The 19,357-nt window shown below is 48.1% G+C and overlaps 3 protein-coding genes across 8 annotated transcripts; 2 read left to right on the plus strand and 1 right to left on the minus strand.

The window, feature by feature from the left end:
• Positions 1-194: 194 nt before the first annotated feature.
• Positions 195-6,918, plus strand: Ankzf1 (ankyrin repeat and zinc finger peptidyl tRNA hydrolase 1). 5 transcript variants are annotated; one of them, XM_050129552.1, is made up of 14 exons: positions 195-324; positions 547-724; positions 2,131-2,237; positions 2,433-2,535; positions 2,658-2,851; positions 3,219-3,331; positions 3,414-3,561; positions 3,788-4,016; positions 4,150-4,293; positions 5,187-5,667; positions 5,806-5,917; positions 6,016-6,183; positions 6,314-6,399; positions 6,587-6,918. In XM_050129552.1, exons 2-14 carry the CDS (start codon positions 577-579, stop codon positions 6,708-6,710), a joined length of 2,157 nt encoding a protein of 718 aa, XP_049985509.1. In that variant the 5' UTR covers positions 195-324; positions 547-576; the 3' UTR covers positions 6,711-6,918. The 5 variants fall into 5 exon arrangements, with proteins under 5 accessions (XP_049985509.1, XP_049985508.1, XP_049985507.1 ...); XM_050129551.1 differs by having other exon boundaries at positions 214-436; XM_050129550.1 differs by having other exon boundaries at positions 214-724.
• On the minus strand, positions 6,863-16,136 carry Glb1l (galactosidase beta 1 like). Of its 2 annotated transcripts, none has more exons than XM_050129555.1 (17): positions 15,991-16,136; positions 14,762-14,915; positions 14,429-14,595; positions 14,068-14,218; positions 13,685-13,745; positions 10,317-10,411; positions 10,045-10,219; positions 9,909-9,967; positions 9,687-9,808; positions 9,549-9,589; positions 9,241-9,359; positions 8,892-8,966; positions 8,690-8,779; positions 8,435-8,548; positions 7,865-7,996; positions 7,445-7,660; positions 6,863-7,290 (listed from the first exon to the last, which is right to left on the minus strand). In XM_050129555.1, the coding sequence occupies exons 2-17, from the start codon at positions 14,825-14,827 to the stop codon at positions 7,027-7,029; spliced, it is 1,947 nt and encodes a 648-aa protein (XP_049985512.1). In that variant the 5' UTR covers positions 14,828-14,915; positions 15,991-16,136; the 3' UTR covers positions 6,863-7,026. The 2 variants fall into 2 exon arrangements, with proteins under 2 accessions (XP_049985512.1, XP_049985513.1); XM_050129556.1 differs by having other exon boundaries at positions 14,762-14,903; positions 15,991-16,131.
• A 127-nt stretch (positions 16,137-16,263) lies between these two features.
• Positions 16,264-19,351, plus strand: Stk16 (serine/threonine kinase 16). Its single transcript, XM_050129557.1, has 8 exons — positions 16,264-16,446; positions 16,634-16,805; positions 17,341-17,560; positions 17,832-17,965; positions 18,114-18,234; positions 18,359-18,454; positions 18,820-18,941; positions 19,051-19,351. Exons 2-8 carry the CDS (start codon positions 16,720-16,722, stop codon positions 19,187-19,189), a joined length of 918 nt encoding a protein of 305 aa, XP_049985514.1. The 5' UTR covers positions 16,264-16,446; positions 16,634-16,719; the 3' UTR covers positions 19,190-19,351.
• Positions 19,352-19,357: the final 6 nt, after the last annotated feature.

The following is a 19,357-nucleotide window of genomic DNA, read 5'->3' on the forward strand; positions in this document are numbered from 1 at the left end:
CTGTCACCCGCAGCCAGTCTGACCAATGAACAAAGTGGGTGGAGACAAGGTGGCCAATTCTTGGTTCAGGGGGCAGGACGAAAGGTTGGAGGCGGGTCTTGCAGAGCAGAGGGCCAATAGTGTGCTCTACGTGGTGCGGGGTTGGGCTACGGGCGCCGCTGTGTGTCCCCTTCGCCGCCCCGTAGCCACCAGATTGCGGTGTTGCAGAAATCCAGCTTTAGAACGGCCGACGTGCCTGGGGCTCGGCCCTCCGGTCCTTAGGGGCGGCTTCTGAGGGCAGGGGGCGTTTGACGAGGTTCTGTCAGCATCGGAGCTAGTCGATCAGTTGGGTAGCCTTCCACTGGTAACTGCTGGACTCGATTGGGTTCTGGGTGCTCTTCGTTTCAGTTCCATAAGACCCTCACCTGTTTACTGCAGAATTGATTCGTGGTAGCAGGTGAGGGCCGAGGGGCTCTCTGAGTGGAGATGGCCAAGCCGGGGCGGCTGGAGACTCGGCAGTAGAATCTTATCCTGGAGGACTGTTTCTTCCCTCCGTTTCTGCTCCAGGAGCTGCTTTTGAGTTGTTCTGCTTCAGCCATGTCGCCGGCTCCAGGTGCAGCCCTGGCTCCTGCCTCGGTCTCTCTGTTGGACCTCAGCTCGGAAGCTCTACTCGTTCGGGACTTGAGCCTGGTGAGCCAAGTTCCCGAGGAGGCTCTGGCCGGGGCGTCGCGTGCTCCCTGCCCAGGTATCTGGGATGCTTTGGGGCGGACCTAATGAAGAACGTCACAGGGTTCCGTGGAGTCTGTCAACAAGGGCCGACTTTCACACCGTCATTTTCCAGCTTAGAAATCCACACTGATTCTTTCCGTTGGACACATCCCCTCCCCCCAACATATTTCAGCCTTGGGCAGTTTACAGCGCTGGCCCATGAATTGTCGCCAAATAAGTCTCTAGTTTTTATATCTCGTCATGTTAATACCACTGCTTTAAAAAACACAGTTCCTAGGTCTGTTTCAAATTGAAATGGACTCTAGTCAGATCTATTCCCTTGTGTTTATAATAATACAAAGTTACTGATTTTATACGTTAGTCTTTGGTTGTGTTTTCTTGCACTTTTCTTAGGTTGTCCATTGTAATTGGAACGATAAGATGTAAATTAGTATCTAGGAACTGGTTTTATATAGTTAAAAGTAATTTTAATCTGGGAGTCGTGGCACACACCTGTAATTCCAGCACCTAGAAAACAGGCAACAGGCAGGAAGGAGAAGTGGGGGTTCGAGAACAACCTAGACTATAAAGTGAGACCTTGTCAGAAAAAAAAAAAAAAAAAAAAAAAAAACAAGCTGAGCGGTGGGTGCAGGCCTTTAATCCCAGCACTGTGAGTTCAAAGCCAGCCTGGTCTACAGGGCAAGCTCAAGGACAGACTCTAAAGCTACACAGAAACCCTGTCTCCCAAAACCAAACAACAACAAACAAACAAAAACAGAAGAAGAAAAAACGTAGCTCAGTAGTAGACCTGAGTTCCATCCCCACTACTACAGAAGTATTATCTTAGGGCTTGCTGGGTAGGGAACTGAAGTCCAGCTTTCTTTAAAACACCTTGAAGTAAGGTTTTGCTTAGGTATCAAGATGTGGTGAAAGAGTCTCCATGGACTTGTTTTCCTGGGTGTAAGCTTGCTCATCCTCAGAGAGGCCACTATGTACATCCACAAGTTCACTATTGGGAGCAAGGGGGTGTAATGGGTGGCCCATTATCCGAATCAATGTTTTGGTTTTGAGACAGGGCCTTTTTTTTTTTTGAGGCAGAGACAGGTAGATCTCTGAGTTCAAGGCAAGCCTGGTCTACAAGAGCTAGTTCTAGGACTGGCTCCAAAGCAACACAGAGAAACCTTGTCTCCAAAAACAAACAAACAAACAAAAGATGTGTGAGGTCTTAAAGCCCCAACACCAAAAAGAAAAAAGATTTAAAAGTATATTTATTATACAAAACACTGTATCATCATTTATTTAATATTTTCCAGATCGTAAATTCTTGGAAGGCAAGGCCATGCTATCTTTTTCTTCTGTATTATCTTTTTAATAGGTATTTGCTATAGTTTTAGGTACTATAGGTTCACTTTCTACTTTCAATTACCCTTTTCTTCTGTTCAGGAGAGAGCACAAGTTCAGGAAGAAAAGTATCCCCAAGTTCTCTGGATATTTCAGAGAAATTATTTTGTTCAGCCTGTGACCAGGTCTTCCAGAACCACCAGGAGCAGGTAAAAGGCAAGGGTACAGGGCTAGCCGTTAGCAGCAGAAGTGTCCTGGTGGGTGGGATAAGTAGACTCTGCTTTGTCTAATGCACTTGGTGCTACCTGGTTAAACTTCCTAGAGTTCTGTGACTAGCTTTGCTTACTGTACAGCGCCAAGATAGAATGTCTTTCCACCTGCTCCTCCCTTTTCCTTCACACCAGAGAGAACATTATAAACTCGACTGGCATCGCTTTAACCTAAAGCAGCGTCTCAAGAACAAGCCTGTCCTGTCTGCTTTGGACTTTGAAAAGCAAAGCTCTACAGGTAATGCTGTGTATGGGAAAACTTGTATGGGAGCAGGAGGTGGGGGTGGAAGAGTTGCCAAGGGGTGTGAAGAAAGGTCAAACATGGCTTGTCAGACTTCTATGTCCTTTATCTGTCTGCAGGAGATCTTTCCAGCATCTCAGGATCAGAAGACTCAGACTCCTCTAGTGAAGAGGACTTGCCAACACTGGATGAGGGGAGGGCTGAGTTTGAGAAACCTAACCGACCACGAGGATTCTACCCACATCGGGTCCTTTTCAGAAATGCCCAGGGCCAGTTTTTTTATGCTTATCGCTGTGTCCTAGGCCCTCACCAGGCAAGTGACAGTGCAGGTTTTGTGATCAGTTCCAGCTTTTATACACTCTGCCTGTGTTTCCTCTAGCCAATGCATGTCTTATTTCCTCCCTTCCTTTTGGGTTAGGCTATCGTACCCGACAGCATAGTCCTTAATTGAAACTGGCCAGAATATTGGAAGGGTCAAATATAAGGGGATTAAGTCTAAACTGTGATTCTACCATTCCCATCTTCTATCACTGCCTCTCCAAATCTCAAATATCCTTCTTTGTGAAATGGGAATGAGGCGAAGGTAGTTGTAATGAAAGAGATAACGCAAGTGTAACACATGGTTTTTTGTTCTTAACGTATGCATCACATGAAATGTTTCTGTTGCATTTGTCATATAGGTTCCCCCAGAAAAAGCAGACTTGCTGATACAGAACCTGCAAAGTGGAGGTCCCAGATACTACGTGGTGCTCATGGCTGCAGCTGGGCATTTTGCTGGTGCAGTCTTTCAAGGGTGAGAGGGTGCTGCATGGGGTAAGGATGGACCCTATTAACCTGAGAGCTGCTCTCCAGTACTGAGTTTGTGTCATCTACAGAAGAGAAGTGGTGACACACAAAACCTTTCACCGTTATACTGTGCGGGCCAAGAGGGGCACAGCGCAGGGGCTTCAGGATGCCCAGGGTAGGGCATCACGTTCTGCTGGAGCCAGCTTGAGGCGTTACAATGAAGCCATGCTGTATAAGGTGAGTTAGGTCTCACGAATCTCTGTGATAGTCCTCTGATCTCTCAGTCTTGCTAGTTTTCTGGGTGGACAATAGAATAAGGCTCTCTGGGAATATTTTCATTCTTTCTCCCTCTCTAGCTCCCACTCCCTACATATGATCAGACAACCATTGTTTTGTTTGGAGATTTTTTTTTTTTTTAAAGAGCAGGTGAAGACAGGCTGCTAAGTAGAATTTCTTTCTTCAGGATGTTCGTGACCTGCTGGCAGGGCCAACCTGGGCTAATGCACTGAGGGAGGCAGAAGCAATACTGATACGTGCCCCACGCTCTGGCCGGTCTTTGTTCTTTGGAGGCCAGGGGGCACCCTTGCAAAGGAATGACTCCCGACTTTGGGCTATCCCCCTTACCACCCGAAGACCTACTTTTGGAGAGCTTCAGCGTGTGCTCCATAAGCTGACCACCTTGCAGGTGTATGGTGAGTACTCCAGGCCTCATACACAGACCTGTATAGACCATGGGGTTTTCCAGCCTGTGAACTGCAGCCCAGTTGACCTGGGCTGGCTTCCTCACACTTAAGTTTGAGAAAGACCTTTTTTGTTTCATGGCAGATGAAGACCCTCGAGAAATGGTCAGATTTTGTTCACCTGAGCCAGTAAGAGAGGAGAGGAAAAAGGCTACTGATAAAGAGAAAACAGAGGTCCCCAGTGATGGAAACAAGGCACTTGGGCAGGATGAAGAGTCACTCAAGCAAGGTTTGAGTACCATCTGGCAATTGTCAAATATATCTGCATGCCTGCCTTGGAAATGCAGTGACCAATTTTTATAACTGACTATCTACCAGTTGATAGGTGAGCCTTTAAACCGTATCCACACCCATCCACTCATCGCTACCAGCAACTGTTTATAAAATAAGGTATGTTGTTCTGAGACAGTCTCATTTTAGCCCCGGCTGGTCTAGAACTCACTGTGTAGCCCACACTGCCCTGAAATGTGTGCCATGATAATCTTCCTGCCTCAGCCTCCCAAATGGCTAGGATTATACCCATGAGCCACCATACCAAATTGCTTCCTTACCGAGGCACAGTCTTTGTTGTCTAGCCCAGGCTGGCCTGGAGCTCTCTATGTAGCCCAGGCTGATCTTGAACTCACTGTCTTCTGCCTCCAGTTTCCGAATGCTGGCACTACAGGCGTACACTAACACATCCATCAACTGAGACATGCTGGTGACCTTGCCAAACCTTATTACTGCTCATAGATATAGTCCTGGTACTTAGCATGGAGAGAATGTGTTGAGTTTGATTGGGTGCTGTTGCTTTCCTCTACTTTTTTTTTTGAGACAGGGCATCACTATGTAGCTCTGGTTGTCCGGGAGCTCTCTTTGTAGATCAGGCTAGCCTTGAACTCACAGAGATTTACCTACCTCTGCCTTCCAAGTGCTAGGAATAAAAGTGTGCACCACCATGGTAGTGCTTTCTTCTACTTTGTCCTAATGGTGTTCGCTGGGAAAGTCCAGGGACAGAATAAAAACACTTCATTTCAGGATGATCTGAGTATCTTTTTATAAATGTAAACCCATTGAGGATGCCCACATCCTTCTACCCTCTCCCTATTCCTTAGATGGGTCTAATATCATATTTTTTTCTAGGTTCAGAGTCTCAGGAAGAAGATGGCTCCCAAGTAGAGTTGGAGCTAGTAGAATTGACACTGGGGACCCTGGATCTTCGTGAATTTGAAGTATTGCCCAAGCGGAGGAGGAAGAAAAAGAAGGAGAGAAATCAAGACCAGCAGTGTAGGACACATGTGACTCTTCTTCAGCAACCTCAAGAAGATGCGCCATTGTCACAGCCAGACCAAGTGTTTACAGCCCCACTGGACAGTTTGGTTGATGAGGCCAAAGCCCTTGGTCAGCTGGAGCTCTGGGATATGCTTCTATCTGCTTGCCGAGCTGGGGAAGTTGAGGTGCTAAAGCAGCAGCTAGCTCCTGGGCCTGTAGACCCTGGAGTTCTGTCCCTACTCAGTGCCCCTTTGGGCTCTGGTGGCTTTACTCTCCTGCACGCAGCAGCTGCATGCGGAAGAGGCGCGGTAGTTCGCCTGCTGCTGGAGGCAGGCGCTGACCCCACTGTGCAGTAAGTATCTCCATCCTGAGCCAGTTAGGATTAAAGAGTGTAACGTGGCAGCTCCCGCTGGCACCTGACACTGTTTCCTCGGGGATGCCAGGAAAAGCAGGAGGCAAGTTGAACTCGGTTTTGGGTTTTTGTCCTTAGGGACACTAGGGCTCGGCCACCTTATACCGTAGCAGCTGACAAATCAACACGTAATGAATTCCGAAGGTTCATGGAGAAGAATCCTGATGCTTTTGATTACAACAAGGCTCGGGTGAGCTGGAAAAGGAGCCACCGAGTGGGAGGGCTTCAGAGATCCTCACTAGGTCCTTTCTACTTGTAGTTTTGCAATATTTTTGGGAAATCCTCTAGGTACCAGGGCCACTGACTCATGAAATGGAGGCCCGGCAGGCTACAAAGAAAAAGGAGCAGAAGGCAGCTCGACGGCAGCGGGAGCAACAGCGGCAGAAGCAGAGGGAGCAGGAGGAACGGGAGCAAGAAGAGCAACGGCGATTTGCTGCTCTCAGTGACCGAGAGAAGGTGAGGCCATTGAGTCTTGCCCTGCGAGGCTTCCATAAGAGCCTACCTCGACTCCCCAGATTGAGCTGTCATTTCCTGGGTGTGCTGTTCACCTCTGGGACTTTTCTTTAACATCTGCTCTGTTTTTCAGAGAGCTCTGGCTGCAGAGCGCCGATTTGCTGCCCAGTTGGGAGCCCCGAGCCCTCCAGTTCCTGACTCTGCAGTTGGCAAAGCTGGGTATGGGGGCCACGGAATGAGTGAAAGGGCGGGCTTCTGTGTAGTAGGAGTCACCAGGGGTAAGGAGAACAAGTGTCTTCATGGTGTTCCGTAGGATCACGGAGGGAATTTGAGATTCCCTGGGCCCTTTACGGGCTGGGGAAAGTTTGTGTGGTACCTGTCCAGTCATTTTTCTTCTTTTGTTCAGACGCTGTTGGAGTTGTGGAGTGTCCCTCCAAGGCCTCATTCCCTTTCACTACCTCGACTTCTCTTTCTGCTCCACACGTTGCCTTCGAGACCATCGCAGTCAGGCAGAGAGGTCTTCTTCCTGATTTCTTATAGCCACCTGGGGGCAACTCTAGGCCCCGAGAGGACACATTCAGACCTAGAGTTTTTCTTTCTCCTCATGAAGCTCAAGGTTATGTGGAAGATGGGGGTGAAAGACACTCGGGAACAAGGGCAAAGCCAGGGCCACAGAGGTGTGTGGAGCCAGTACTGTCTTTGGAATTTTAATCACAATAAAGTTTGGCAAGAAAACTGTATCTGTACTTACATTCGGTGGGACTGTAGCTTTTGATTCTTTATGGCCACTGTGACCAGCACCAAAGGATCTTGCCCTGTGTCCCAGATTCAAGGGTCATCTTTCTTTCAGTGTCCACTTAACTCCATTGGTTCATATGAACTTTGTGTTTCTGAGAGAAAATAGGTATAGCCCCAGTGCAAAGTGCTATTGAGGATAGGCTTATCCAAAAATTGGATTGTGGGCTCACGCGGTATATTTTCTAGCTCCAGCAATGTGACTTTGTTGATCGATCTATTAAGCAGCAGATGTCTTGGCACATATAGGGTCTGCTGTGGACCCCGCTTTGTCCAGTACCGGCCCAAGTTAAACCCATTGATCCATACTTGACCCTGGGAGAAGGGATGGAGTGGAAAAACAAAGGTTCAGCTTTCCATGGGGTGGAATTGCCCCTTCCAGACTTCTAATCAGATTAGGAATTTCTAGTCCCAGATTGTTTTTCTTGTAATGTGCCCCCCACACTTCAACTACCACCATTAGCAATACCTTGGTCCATCCAGATAGATGCAGAAACGTGTCTCCAAGTTTGCCTAACACTGAAAATGTTGTGGAATAGAAGGCAGGAACAGAAAAAACTTGAGGCTGTGCTCTTTTGACCAGCTGCAGGGGGAACCACCACCTTATAAGCTTATCAATCTTGAGAGGGAACATAGTCCACTCGGTGAGGAGTGTCTGCCCAAGAAGTGGTGTTTCTAACAGACCCTGTGGGGAGACAAATGAGAAGTGATTTCCTGAGTTCACACAAGGGCCTACTCTATCCCCAGTCAAGCTCTGGAATGTAACTGGCCATGTCCACATCCTCAAGCACTGCTCTCTGCAGAAGCCTAAGGATGGAGTTCTTCCATTAGGCCGTGTTCTCCAAGAGAGGGGATCAGTACTGGGGAAGAACAGGCAAAACCAGCTTACCTTGAAGTCACTGTGGTTAGACCCAAAACTGAGCCTCCCCATATTCTCTAGCAATATATCCAGCTTGGCCCCCACTTTCCCAGTCAAATATAGTTCCTGTTTCAAGTTCCGTTCCAGGACACCCTTGAACACCTGTGGATAACAGATGGGCTCTAGGAAGGCAAAGGCCCAGCATTCAGTTCCTGGCCACCAGGGAACTGCATAGTGAATCACACTAGAACACTGCATTTGGGGACGATGTGCTCATCTTGTTGGTAATCTACTGTTCTGGTATTCTGCTTTCTTGAGACAGGGTCTCCATGTAGTCCAGACTGCCAAAACTCACCATACAGCCCATGTGACTTCCCTCCTGCAGCCTGCTGAGTGCTGGGAATGCACGTGTGCCCCACTACATCCCTGGGTAAAACCATCCTGAATTACCTTCTTCCTCATCCTAGATAGTTACCTGAACCTCTGTCCATGTGGGCAAACAGGTGGGAAGGGCTAGAAATGGGGAAACTGTAAAGCTATAGGGTTTGGGGGGAAGGGAAGGAACTGAGATAATAAATTGGTTGGGACTTAGGTTCTTACCCCATCCACCATCACATAGGCACGGTCATGAACTCCATTATTTGGCACCCAGAATGGTGTTGGTTCAAAAACAGTGAAAGTCAGATAGGTCCGGTATAGCATAAAGCCATGGTCCTAGATAAAGAAGAATGGGTACCTTAAGATGAACTGGTGATGAGGACGGACACTGTGAGGAAGATTGGTAGCTAGAGGAACTTTTGGCTATAGCTATTGAAAGAGTCTGCCATTCCCATCAGATGTGAGTTTATGCCTTACCTGCTTCACAGCCTCAAAGGTCAATGGCAAAACTGAACGGATGGGGCCGTGGGGACAGAGAAAGTCTAGGAAAGACAGCAAATTCCCATCCTGTGAGGAAAAAGGGGCAACCAAACTGCTAAGTGTCTGAATTGAGGGCTGCTCAGAATAAGTGATTCAGAAAACAATGGTATAAGATCAGGAAAGAGGAGGAGAAACTTACCGGGTTCATAGTCAGAGGTCCAAGCTTCATCTTGGGGCTGGGGGGAGGTAAAGGTCCCAAAGGAATTTCCTGGAACTGAGCCCAAATTCTCTCAGTAGTCATAGGAAAACCAAAATAATCCAAGGCCCTAAAAGAAGGTTCTTGACCTGGAACCCAGGGACGGGCTGCAGGGAGCCATGAAGACCCTATAATTTTTCACATGCGTATAGTTCCCCCAGATGATCCATATGAGTGGTAAATGCTTCATGGATTGCTAGGAGGGCCCTGTTACCCAGTCAAACACCACCATTTTGTAGGGTTCCTTAACGATATGGGTATTCTCCCTTCTCCCCAGTTAATAAAAGGGCACCTTGCTGATGACATTTCGAAGTGCAAAAAACTTAGGTGTGAGATCCCCTGCTTCAGATATGGGTGCATCGTAGTCGTAGCTGGTAGTAATCGGAAGGAAGCGCCCCTTCTCGTCAGCACCTGGGTTAAAGTAATTTAATTAATTCAACATCTTAGGTGATAAATTCTAAGCCAAGAGCTTTGTGCAGAAAGCCTTGTGATTAGAGGGAAAGCAGCAGTAACACCCAGCTTCTAAACACCCTAATCTGTCCAGCCTGAGATTTCAGCCCCTTGTTCCCTCCCTACTTCCACCACAGGAACGGCACTCACCATTCCAGTATCCAAAGTTAGTACCTCCATGAAACATGTACCTAAAGTGGGGGTAGGTGGGAGAAAGGACCGAGTCGGACATATGAAATCTTAACTCAAAACCCCACCTCCCAGGAACATAGTTGTGTCCCCAGTTACATGTTCACACTGGCTCCCAACTGGAGGATCTTTTCCAATCCTTGGGCTGTATCCAGGCTGGACCGGGTGGAGTGGTTTTGGCCCCAGTAATCCAGCCAGCCTGTATAGTACTCAGAGTTCACCTAGAGGGAAAAGTGAAAGGGGCCACAGTGAGGTGGGAACAGAGCTGGTCCCATTCCAGGCAGGTCATTTTTCTGATTCCCCTTCCTGATGGCTCCTCACCAATGGTCCATGGGGTTCATAATTCCGAAGCAAGGAAAATATTTTGGTAATGTTGTCAGCTGCAAAAAGAAACAAGGGTAAAAAACAAATATCACAGAGGTGCCCAGACACCACTCCCAACCCTTGTCTGGGAGACCTGGGCCAAAATCTATAGTGGTATAGAGTCCCTGGAGGGAACCACATTTGAGTCCTTGAGGCCCATCTGTGGTGAAGAGCAAGATCTTGTCTCCTAGTAATGCCCGGAAGAGGCCAGCCAAGTGTCTCATATACTTGAAGTCACAGGCCCTGTAGCTACCATATTCATTCTCCACCTGCCAAAAAGCAAAGAGAGTGTCCTGGCTGTGAGGTAATGAAGGTTAAGGATACCTTGTACCCACTTCTCTTGCCCAGTCCACTTCCCATTCATACCTGAACGCTAATGATGTTGCCCCCATTGTGGTAGAGAAATGGATATATCTTGGGTAGCAAGACGTTGAACCAGGAGTCCACAGCAGCAAGGAAAGCTAAAGGAAGGAGCAGTGAGCTCTGCTCATTAGGGACCACTGGATGTTCCCAGCCCCTCCCCAGCATCCTTGACAGTCTCCACAATGCGCGGTGCTACACTCCAGGCTCACAACTGAACCCTTTTAGAATTCTGTTGTCTTTATTTATTCTTTTATGTGTATGAATGTTTTGCCTGCATGTTGTGTCTTTGTACCATGTGTTGGTGACTGCAGAGGAGACCAGAAGAGGGCATTGGCTCCTCTGGAACTGTAGTTACAGATGGTCACGAGCTACCACATGGGCTGGAAGTCAAATCTGCTTCTCTAGAAGTCAGTGCTCTGATGGACCTAGACTCAGGAGCAGTGACTCTCAGCGGAAGCTCTAGGAGTATGGGAAACTATAGTGTTTCCAAAGACTCCACGTAAGAAAACAGGCTAAACATACAATATGGAGCTATTAAATAATCAGTTTACACCAAAGAGTGCTGTGAAATTTCACAGAAAAGTAGCATTTGGCTTGTATGGACTCTTATCTAATGAACAGTCTATGTGATTTCACGTCTTACATTCTCAACTCCTATTTACTACTTTTATGTTTCCCCCTCAACACCTTCATGCATCTTATTTCCTCTTTCTGACATTTCTCTCCTATCCCCCTTTCTCTAGCTGATGTTAACTTATGCCTCAATTCTTTATGCTCATATTTTTAAATTTGCATTTATTTATTTGTATGTGTATGTATATGCTATTATGATATGACAGCTTAGGGGTGGTTTAGACCAGCAGATAGCAGTAGAACCAGAAGTAGTTAAATTCAGTGTTGTTGAGAGTAACACTGACATGAGTATGAGTGTGTGTGTGTGTGTGTGTGTGTGTGTGTGTGTGTATAAATGTATGTGGTGTGGTGGCACACGAATGAAAGTCAACCTTCAGGAGTCAACTTTCTCCTACCATTTGGGTCCCAAATATCAAACTCTGGTCATTAGACTTGGTGACAGGCATCTTTCTTTTTTTTTTTTTTTTGGTTTTTCAAGACAGGGTTTCTCTGTGGTTTTGGAGCCTGTCCTGGAACTAGCTCTTGTAGACCAGGCTTGTCTCAAACTCACAGAGATCCGCCTGCCTCTGCCTCCTGAGTGCTGGGATTAAAGGCGTGCGCCACCACTGCCCGGCGGTGACAGGCATCTTTACTTATGCCTTAATTTTTTTTTTAATAGACAGGGTCTTCCTATGTAGCCCTGACTATCTTGGAACTCACTATATAAATCAGACTGGCCTCGAACTCACAGAGATCCGCCTGCCTCTGCCTCCCAAACTCTAGGATTAATGGTCTTAAAAGAAGTTTGTAATGACATTTATTGTGTGTGTGTGTATGTGTGTGTGTGCACTCAAGCCATGGCATGCTTGTTGAAGTCAAAGGATAACTTGCAGAATTAGATCTCTCCTTTACCACATGCATCCAAGGGAATCAAACTCAGGCTGGCAGCGCTGGAAGCGAGTACCTTTACTTGTTGACCCAGCCCATAAACATTATTTCTTAATTTTTTGTTTGAAAAGAAGTCTTACAAGGTAGCCGTGACTGGCCTAGAATTTTCTATGTGGACCAGGGTGGCCTTGAACTCACAGATACGCGCCTGCCTTTGTCACCCAAGTGCTGGGGCTAAAGACATGTGCCACCACGCCCATTTTTTCTTTTTTTTAAAGATTTATTTATATATTTATTATGTATATAACATCCTGCCTCCATGTATCTCTGCAAGCCAGAAGAGGGCACCAGATCTCATTATAGATGGCTGTGAGCCACCATGTGGTTGCTGGGAATTGAACTCAGGACCTCTGGAAGAGCTGTCAATGCTCTTAGCTGCTGAGCCATCTCTCCAGCCCCTAATTATTTTTCTTTTTAAGTTCCACATAAAGGAGGTTCATCCAAGCACATATAAAACCACATTTATTCATTCAACAAATATTTATGGGTGCTTACTATGCTTCAAGCACTGTTCTAGGTGTATAGAAGGGAAGGAAACAGAAAAAAAAGCCTCTGTCTTGTGAATTCTCTTTCTACGAGTGGAGGTAGACAAACACCCGAGAGAAACTACAAGACAGGAAAGGAAGCATACGATAGTTCAGTATGGGATGCTTAAAATTTAGGTGGCAGGAAGTATCATCGATGGTGATTTCTGCAGAGGTGCTGCAGGAACACCACATGCAAAGGTCTTAGAACCTGAGGCTGGCAAGTATCGAAGAACAGCAATGAGGCTGGGCAAGTGAGCAAGGCAGTGCAGCAGATACCAGGAAGACGAGCCTAGGGCCTAGTGGACTGTTTCAAGTAGTTCCTATTCTGAATGAGAGGAGAGCTTATTAGGGAGGGTTAGGTGGAAATATGGTATGATCTGAGATGTATGACTGACCCATTTCCACAGAAGCTCACTGGCTGCTAGACTAAGAAGACTACACAGGAGGGAAAGCAAACCAGGAAGGGCAATGAGGGTGCAGTTGAGATGCCAGCGAGGGGAGGTTTGGGCCAGCAGAAGTGATTGGAAATCATGAAATCCAATGCTGTTGAGAGTTACACTGACAAGATTTTCTGATGACCTGAATGCAGGGCCACACGAAAGAGTGTGAATGCAGGAGAGGTGTGCAGGGTTGCACCACAGGGTTTAGAGAGCCCGGATGGGGTGCAGCACCACTGGCTGAGACGGGAAGACATGCCAGAAACTTAGTTTCAGTTACATCGCTGCACCTTTTGTCTAGGTAGAAAAGCAACATAGGGATTTAGTATGGATAGAGGAAGTCTTAGGAGGAAGCTGCATATTTGGGAGTCATTAGATACTTCATGGGTTAATTCTGTCACACAAATGGATGAGATGACCACACTTAGAACACAATTAGAATATATATATATTTTAAAAATATATATTATTTTTGGATATATATGTATATATATTTTGGATATATATGTATATATATCCAAGTACTGCATCCCAGGACAGTCCAGCACGTAGAGGACTGCATCCCAGACAGTCCAGCACTTAGAGGAAAGGGAAATGGAGGCAAATTGAGACTATAGAGGATGGTCTTGAACTCATGATTCTCCTGTCTCTACCTTGTAGATGGGCTTGAAGGTGTGCATCGCATGTGTGCTAGGCATCTCACATCATTGTAAGTTTACTGTGCACAGGGACTAGTCTCTCAGTTCCCAGTTTCTAGCATTCTGCTAGACATGAAGGAAAGAATAAATGCATGACCTCCAAGTGAGGGAGGCTTGTTCAGGCACTCAAATCTTTTGTCTCAACTCACCTGGATCTGAGGTTCTCAGACGAATATTAGGTTTTCGAAGCAACCAAGATGGGAGACCTCCCTTGAGAAAAACATAAAGGCAACACATAAGCCCACAGGGGTTTTGTTTTGCTTTGAGACAGGGTTTCACTCTGTAGCACAGGCTAGCCTCAAGAACAACAGTCTTCCTGTCTCAGCCTCCTAAGTGCTGGGATTACAGGATAAGCTACCCCTTGAGCTGCAGATAGCTTTGTTTTTTTTTGGGGGGGCGGGCAATGGGCGAGGTAAGAAGGGAGAGAGCTGGGTATAGTGCTGGAAATGGCCCGTAGAGTATGAGCAGAAAGGAGTATTTGAAGCCCCACAGTTACTTCTCCTTCAGTTCTGCCCTTCTCCAGCTAACTCACCATCTCCCACTCTGCACAGATGTAAGGTCCTGGTCTAAGAATGACCAACAGTTTCGCTCTAGCTGCCTCATTCAAAAAGGCGACGAGGTCCCGGCTGCCGTTAAAGTTATAGACCCCAGGTTCTGGCTCATGGTAGTTCCAGGGCACATAACTGAGAAAGGAAGATGTTAACAGGACCCAGAGGGAACTAGCGGACTCAGGATTTGCAGAGAGAGAAGCAGCTAGGAGGAGGTTCTGGGAAGCCCTTCCCACCCTTGCCTGAGAAGTCCTGGAGCTCAAACCCTTTTCAAACTCAGTCTGTTTTCCTGGGGACCCATTTCTAAGAAAGAGTGACCGCCAAGCGCTCGACAGCACTTCTTACAACTGTACAGCATTGAGGCCGCTCAAACGCATCTTGAGAAGCCGGTCGGCCCAAAGTACCCGCGGTACGCGAAAGTAATGCAGGCTGCCAGAAACATAGCGGAACGGGACTCCGTCCAGGAGGAATCTGTCATGTTGCCGATCCACTACGAAGGAGCGAGCCTCTGTCTGCAAGGGAGAAAGCCTGGCTCAGCAGAGGTCTGGAGCAAGGGTCAGCGTCTACCAAGTGCTTAAGAGATTGAACTGGCCCTGTTGGTGGTTGACCGTCTCTCTTCTTCCGGTTCTGTTTCCCTCCCCTCGACACCCAGACAGGCAGTTGGACCTCTCAGTTTACCTGGGACAGTAGCAGCAGTAGCAGCATCACAAGCCGCAGCAGCAGGGAAGGCAGGTCAGGTGGCATCTTCGCAGCCACGGCACTTAAAGGGTTCTTCTGCTCTAGGAGGGCTGCCTCCTAGAATCCGTCACGTGGCGGATTCCTGGGAGGGAACCTCAGCAAGCAAAGGGGCGGAGACCACCTCAAGTTTTCAGGCAGTTAACCCGGACTTTGCCTTTTGCCTGCAGCCACCCACTCTCCGCTAGTTTATAAAATCCTCTACATCTTGCTACTCAAAGTGCTGTTCGCTAGTTGGCTTCATCAACATCACTTGGGAGCTCGTTAGGAATGCAGAATCCCGGGTCCTACCCCAGACCTTCTACACTGAACTTTGTAGGGTGTCTTGTATCTTCATGGCTAGCAAAGAATCTGGCACATATCATACATATATATGAGTGAGAACTAGGGCTAAAACAGTGAAAAACGTAGAAAATCTTCATGGTGATCACGACTATGAAAAGGGGTAACTGGGTTACAAGGGGTCTGTTTGGTCACTTTTTTTTTTTTTTTTTTTTTTTTTTTGGTGGAGATGCATCCCTTTCCAATATATCTGCCTGTCTAGGCAAGAGATGCAAAACAAACTGCATAGTGCAAAGACTTGGAAATCCAAATGTCCATTTCTCCTGCCTTCACAACTGTAGATGTAAGAATCCGGGTAGAAAACACGACGATTTCTGTTTATTGACACATATTGAAGGCTATGTGTCATATAATATACGAAAGACATTTCATTTAATCTTGAAAAAAGTCAGGAAATAATTATCATTCTCATCATTATCATTACACACGAGGAAAATGAATTAAGTGGCTGTCCAAAGTCACAATTAGTTCAGCAGAGCTGAGATTGGAACTAGTCAGTTTGGTCTCATAATTCACAACCCTTACTTAGCCCTAGGTACTTCTGACTTACAGTGGGGAAGAGTGAGAATCTGAGAGGCGAAATCTCTTCCTGGCGGTCACACTAATGTGTGACCATTAGGACCAGACTTAGAAACTGGCCCTCTGGTTCAAAGGAGCACTCCGACACTAGCTAAGGCAATGGAACACAGGCCAGAGGTCTGAAAGTGCTACGGAATCAGACCTCCAGGCATCTAAGGGTCAGCACCCATCCCTCCTAGGACCCTCCTCCAAGCTAGACTGTAGTAGGCTACTTTCTGACTCCAGCGCGCGGGAGGTATGAGGCCTCCTACCTCCGACATTGGTAGAGCCCGGCTTTTCTCCCCTTTGGTACAAGTCCCTGCGTCCCTGCGTCTTGACCCCTACTGAAGGCCAAGTGGGAACCCTCGGGGAGATACAGGAACCATTCCACGTCCCCAGGTCTAGCCGGGCCCCCGCCTCTCACTTCCGGGTCCCCACATCCTCTTGCTACCGCTACCTCTTGTTGCTAGGATACGGCGGGCCGTTACTTCGACGCGGACTGATGATGTCACCGTGGCTTCCGGTCCCTGGCTCTTTGCTCAGGCCCGAGCCAGGTCACTGAAGAAGAGTCTGTACTGGCAGATCCTGTGCTCGGTCCCGGGCTTCGGAGGGTGGGCTCAGCCAGAGGTGGGCTCGAGTCCCGCACCTCCTAAGCAGCCACCCCATGCCCGACGGGCGTGAGAGCCGGACCTGGCCGAAGGTGTGCCGGGGTTGGAGGAAGCGGCCTGGTAAGACGCAACGTGGCTTGACGCTCTGAAGCGCCAGAACTCAGCCTTCTTAGTGCTGGAGTCGCCAGGGTCTATTTTCTTTAGACGCGAATCTGGGTTCCTGGAGCTGGACCTGAGCTCTCCGTATTGGTACCTCAGTGGCTCTCAGAATTGTTCTTGACAATGAAACCTGCTGTTTTCATTCCAGCATGCTCCGCTGGACCCCCAGCCCATCGCCTGGAAGAGCCCACTCTCCCTGGAAGACAGACCATCCTTGAAGAGAATGACTGAGACATGGGCCACGCACTGTGTGTCTGCTCCCGGGGAACTGTCAGCATTGACAATAAGCGTTACCTCTTCATCCAGAAATTGGGGGAGGGGTGAGTGTTTGGAAGTCATTTAGCTAGTCCCAGGTCATTTAGGGACAATGGCCAGCACGTGATAGAGACATAAGCGTGTTAGCTTTAGATTCTACCTCACCCGACTTAGCTGAATGGGTCAGGAAAGTGGAATCTGTACCCTGGCCTCCTGGATCCACCTTGTGTGACCTTAAGTAAACTGTGGTTTCTTCATCTGCTTAATGGAGATGATTATAATGACTCACCGAGGAACTTGGGAGAACTGAGATAGTATATTTTTTTAAATATGTCACCCAGTGCCTGGCTCATAAGCTCTAGATAAACGTTGGTTGGTACTTGATAGTAATTGAATATCTTGTGCTCTGACCATAGAACCGCAGTGATTTCTGTGTCCCTGCTCTTGAGGAGCTCAAATCCTGAGTCTTGAAACTGTATGCGAGCCACGTCTTGGGAGGGTTTCTACTCCATCCATGTGCGAGGCACCCCTCCCTAAGGGAATTCCTCTGGGTCCAAGCCGTGTGGGAGATGGTCCTTCACTGACCCCTTTGGCCCACAGTGGGTTCAGCTATGTGGACCTAGTGGAGGGGTTACATGATGGACACTTCTACGCCCTGAAGCGAATCCTGTGTCACGAGCAGCAGGACCAGGAAGAGGCCCAGCGAGAGGCGGACATGCATCGTCTCTTCCAGCATCCCAACATCCTTCGCCTCGTGGCTTACTGTCTGAAAGAACGAGGTGCCAAGCAGGAAGCCTGGCTGCTGCTACCTTTCTTCAAGGTCAGAAAGGCTGGTGATTCCAGAAGGGATTGTATCAGATTGCATGGCTCTCCCAAGGGCTCTGTGGGTAGTCAGACATAAATACGCTAGGAACACATGTCCTGGTTTGGGCCATTTTAAATTTGGGGCTATTCGACATCCCACAAAGCCCCTGATGATCAGTAACAGGTGTATGTGGCAAAAGGTTAACAGACTTTAATACAGAACAGAAGTGAGTCCCAGGTAGTAGAGCCTTCAAAGACATCTCAACCCAGGAAAATTTGTGTTGTAGAGAGGTACACTGTGGAATGAGATAGAAAGGCTGAAGGACCAAGGCAACTTCCTGACTGAGGACCAAATCCTTGTGTTGTTGTTGGGTATCTGCAGAGGCCTTGAGGCCATTCATGCCAGAGGCTATGCACACAGGTCAGTGGGACCCTATGCACTTATGGCACCAAGGGGAGAAGAGCTGTGCCAAGAGAATTGAGGTATCCCTGCACTCTCCCCATGGTGCTCCCTGGGATCCCAGCTTCCCCATACCGGATATCCTTGGGTCATTTTCCCTTCCCTCCAGGGACCTGAAGCCCACCAATATTTTGCTTGGTGATGAGGGGCAGCCAGTTTTAATGGACTTGGGTTCTATGAATCAAGCGTGCATCCAGGTGGAGGGCTCACGCCAGGCCTTAACTCTACAGGTAAGAGAACCTCCAGGTTCTTTGGCCATTTCCTTCCCATCCCCAACTCCTTCTGATGCATACACCAACTGGGTCAAGTGATATGGCTTGTGCTCCACTTTTGAGTGCTGTTGCACTGTTCCAGGACTGGGCGGCCCAGCGGTGCACCATCTCCTACCGGGCACCTGAACTTTTCTCTGTGCAGAGCCACTGTGTCATCGATGAGCGGACTGATGTCTGGGTGAGGAGCATGTGGCTGGGAACCTGGGAGGAGAAGGGTGTGGCTCTGTACTACTACGGAGGAAAAGGAAGGAGATATTTGGTTTCTGTTACATGAATCTCCAGAACCACAGTATGTCTCCATCTCTACTTCCTTCCTGGGAACCGTCACTGGTACTGTCCTCAGGAAGTGGTGTCATCTCTGTGGCTGAACCGGGTGAACTGTGGCTGGAGGCAGTAGCTAAGCAGGGGCTCGAGAAGCCTCCTGCTAACACAGTTCCTCTGGGTGAGGTTGGCATACTTTTAGCTTACATGGTCTTCTTTTACCGTAGCAATAAATAGGATACCATTTTTCCCCTTTCCAGTAACTAACCAAATTATGCTCAGTCCCTAGGCTGTGTGCTTTACGCCATGATGTTTGGGGAAGGCCCTTATGATATGGTGTTCCAGAAGGGTGACAGTGTGGCCCTTGCTGTGCAGAATGAACTCAACATCCCACAAAGCCCCAGGTGAGCAGCAAGAGAGACACCAAGCACTGTAGACTCTTGCCTAGAGCCAGCCAAGTTGGAATCTTAGCAATTGTAGGAGTCCTCCAGTCCTCTGCCTCCACCCCTACAGGCATTCTTCAGCTTTGCGGCAGCTTTTGGCCTCTATGATGACTGTGGACCCCCAGCAGCGCCCTCGCATTCCTGTCCTCCTCAGTCAGTTGGAGGCATTGCAGCCACCGGCTCCTGGCCAGCACACCACCCAAATCTGATGAAACGGGCATGTTGGGAAACAACCTTGAAGGCTTCATCTCACTGGAACTCCTTCCATTCTACCCAGGATGGCTTTCATAGCTACGAGCGAGGATGGTGGGCCCTTGTGTGTTCTGCTCTCTGATCCCAATACCTGGGCAAGGAGCCTAGGGTGAGTTGGAGGAAAC

Source organism: Alexandromys fortis, unplaced genomic scaffold (assembly GCF_014885135.2).
Source record: "Alexandromys fortis isolate MF-2015 unplaced genomic scaffold, M_Fortis_MF-2015_v1.1 scaffold_319, whole genome shotgun sequence".
NCBI lineage: Eukaryota > Metazoa > Chordata > Mammalia > Rodentia > Cricetidae > Alexandromys > Alexandromys fortis.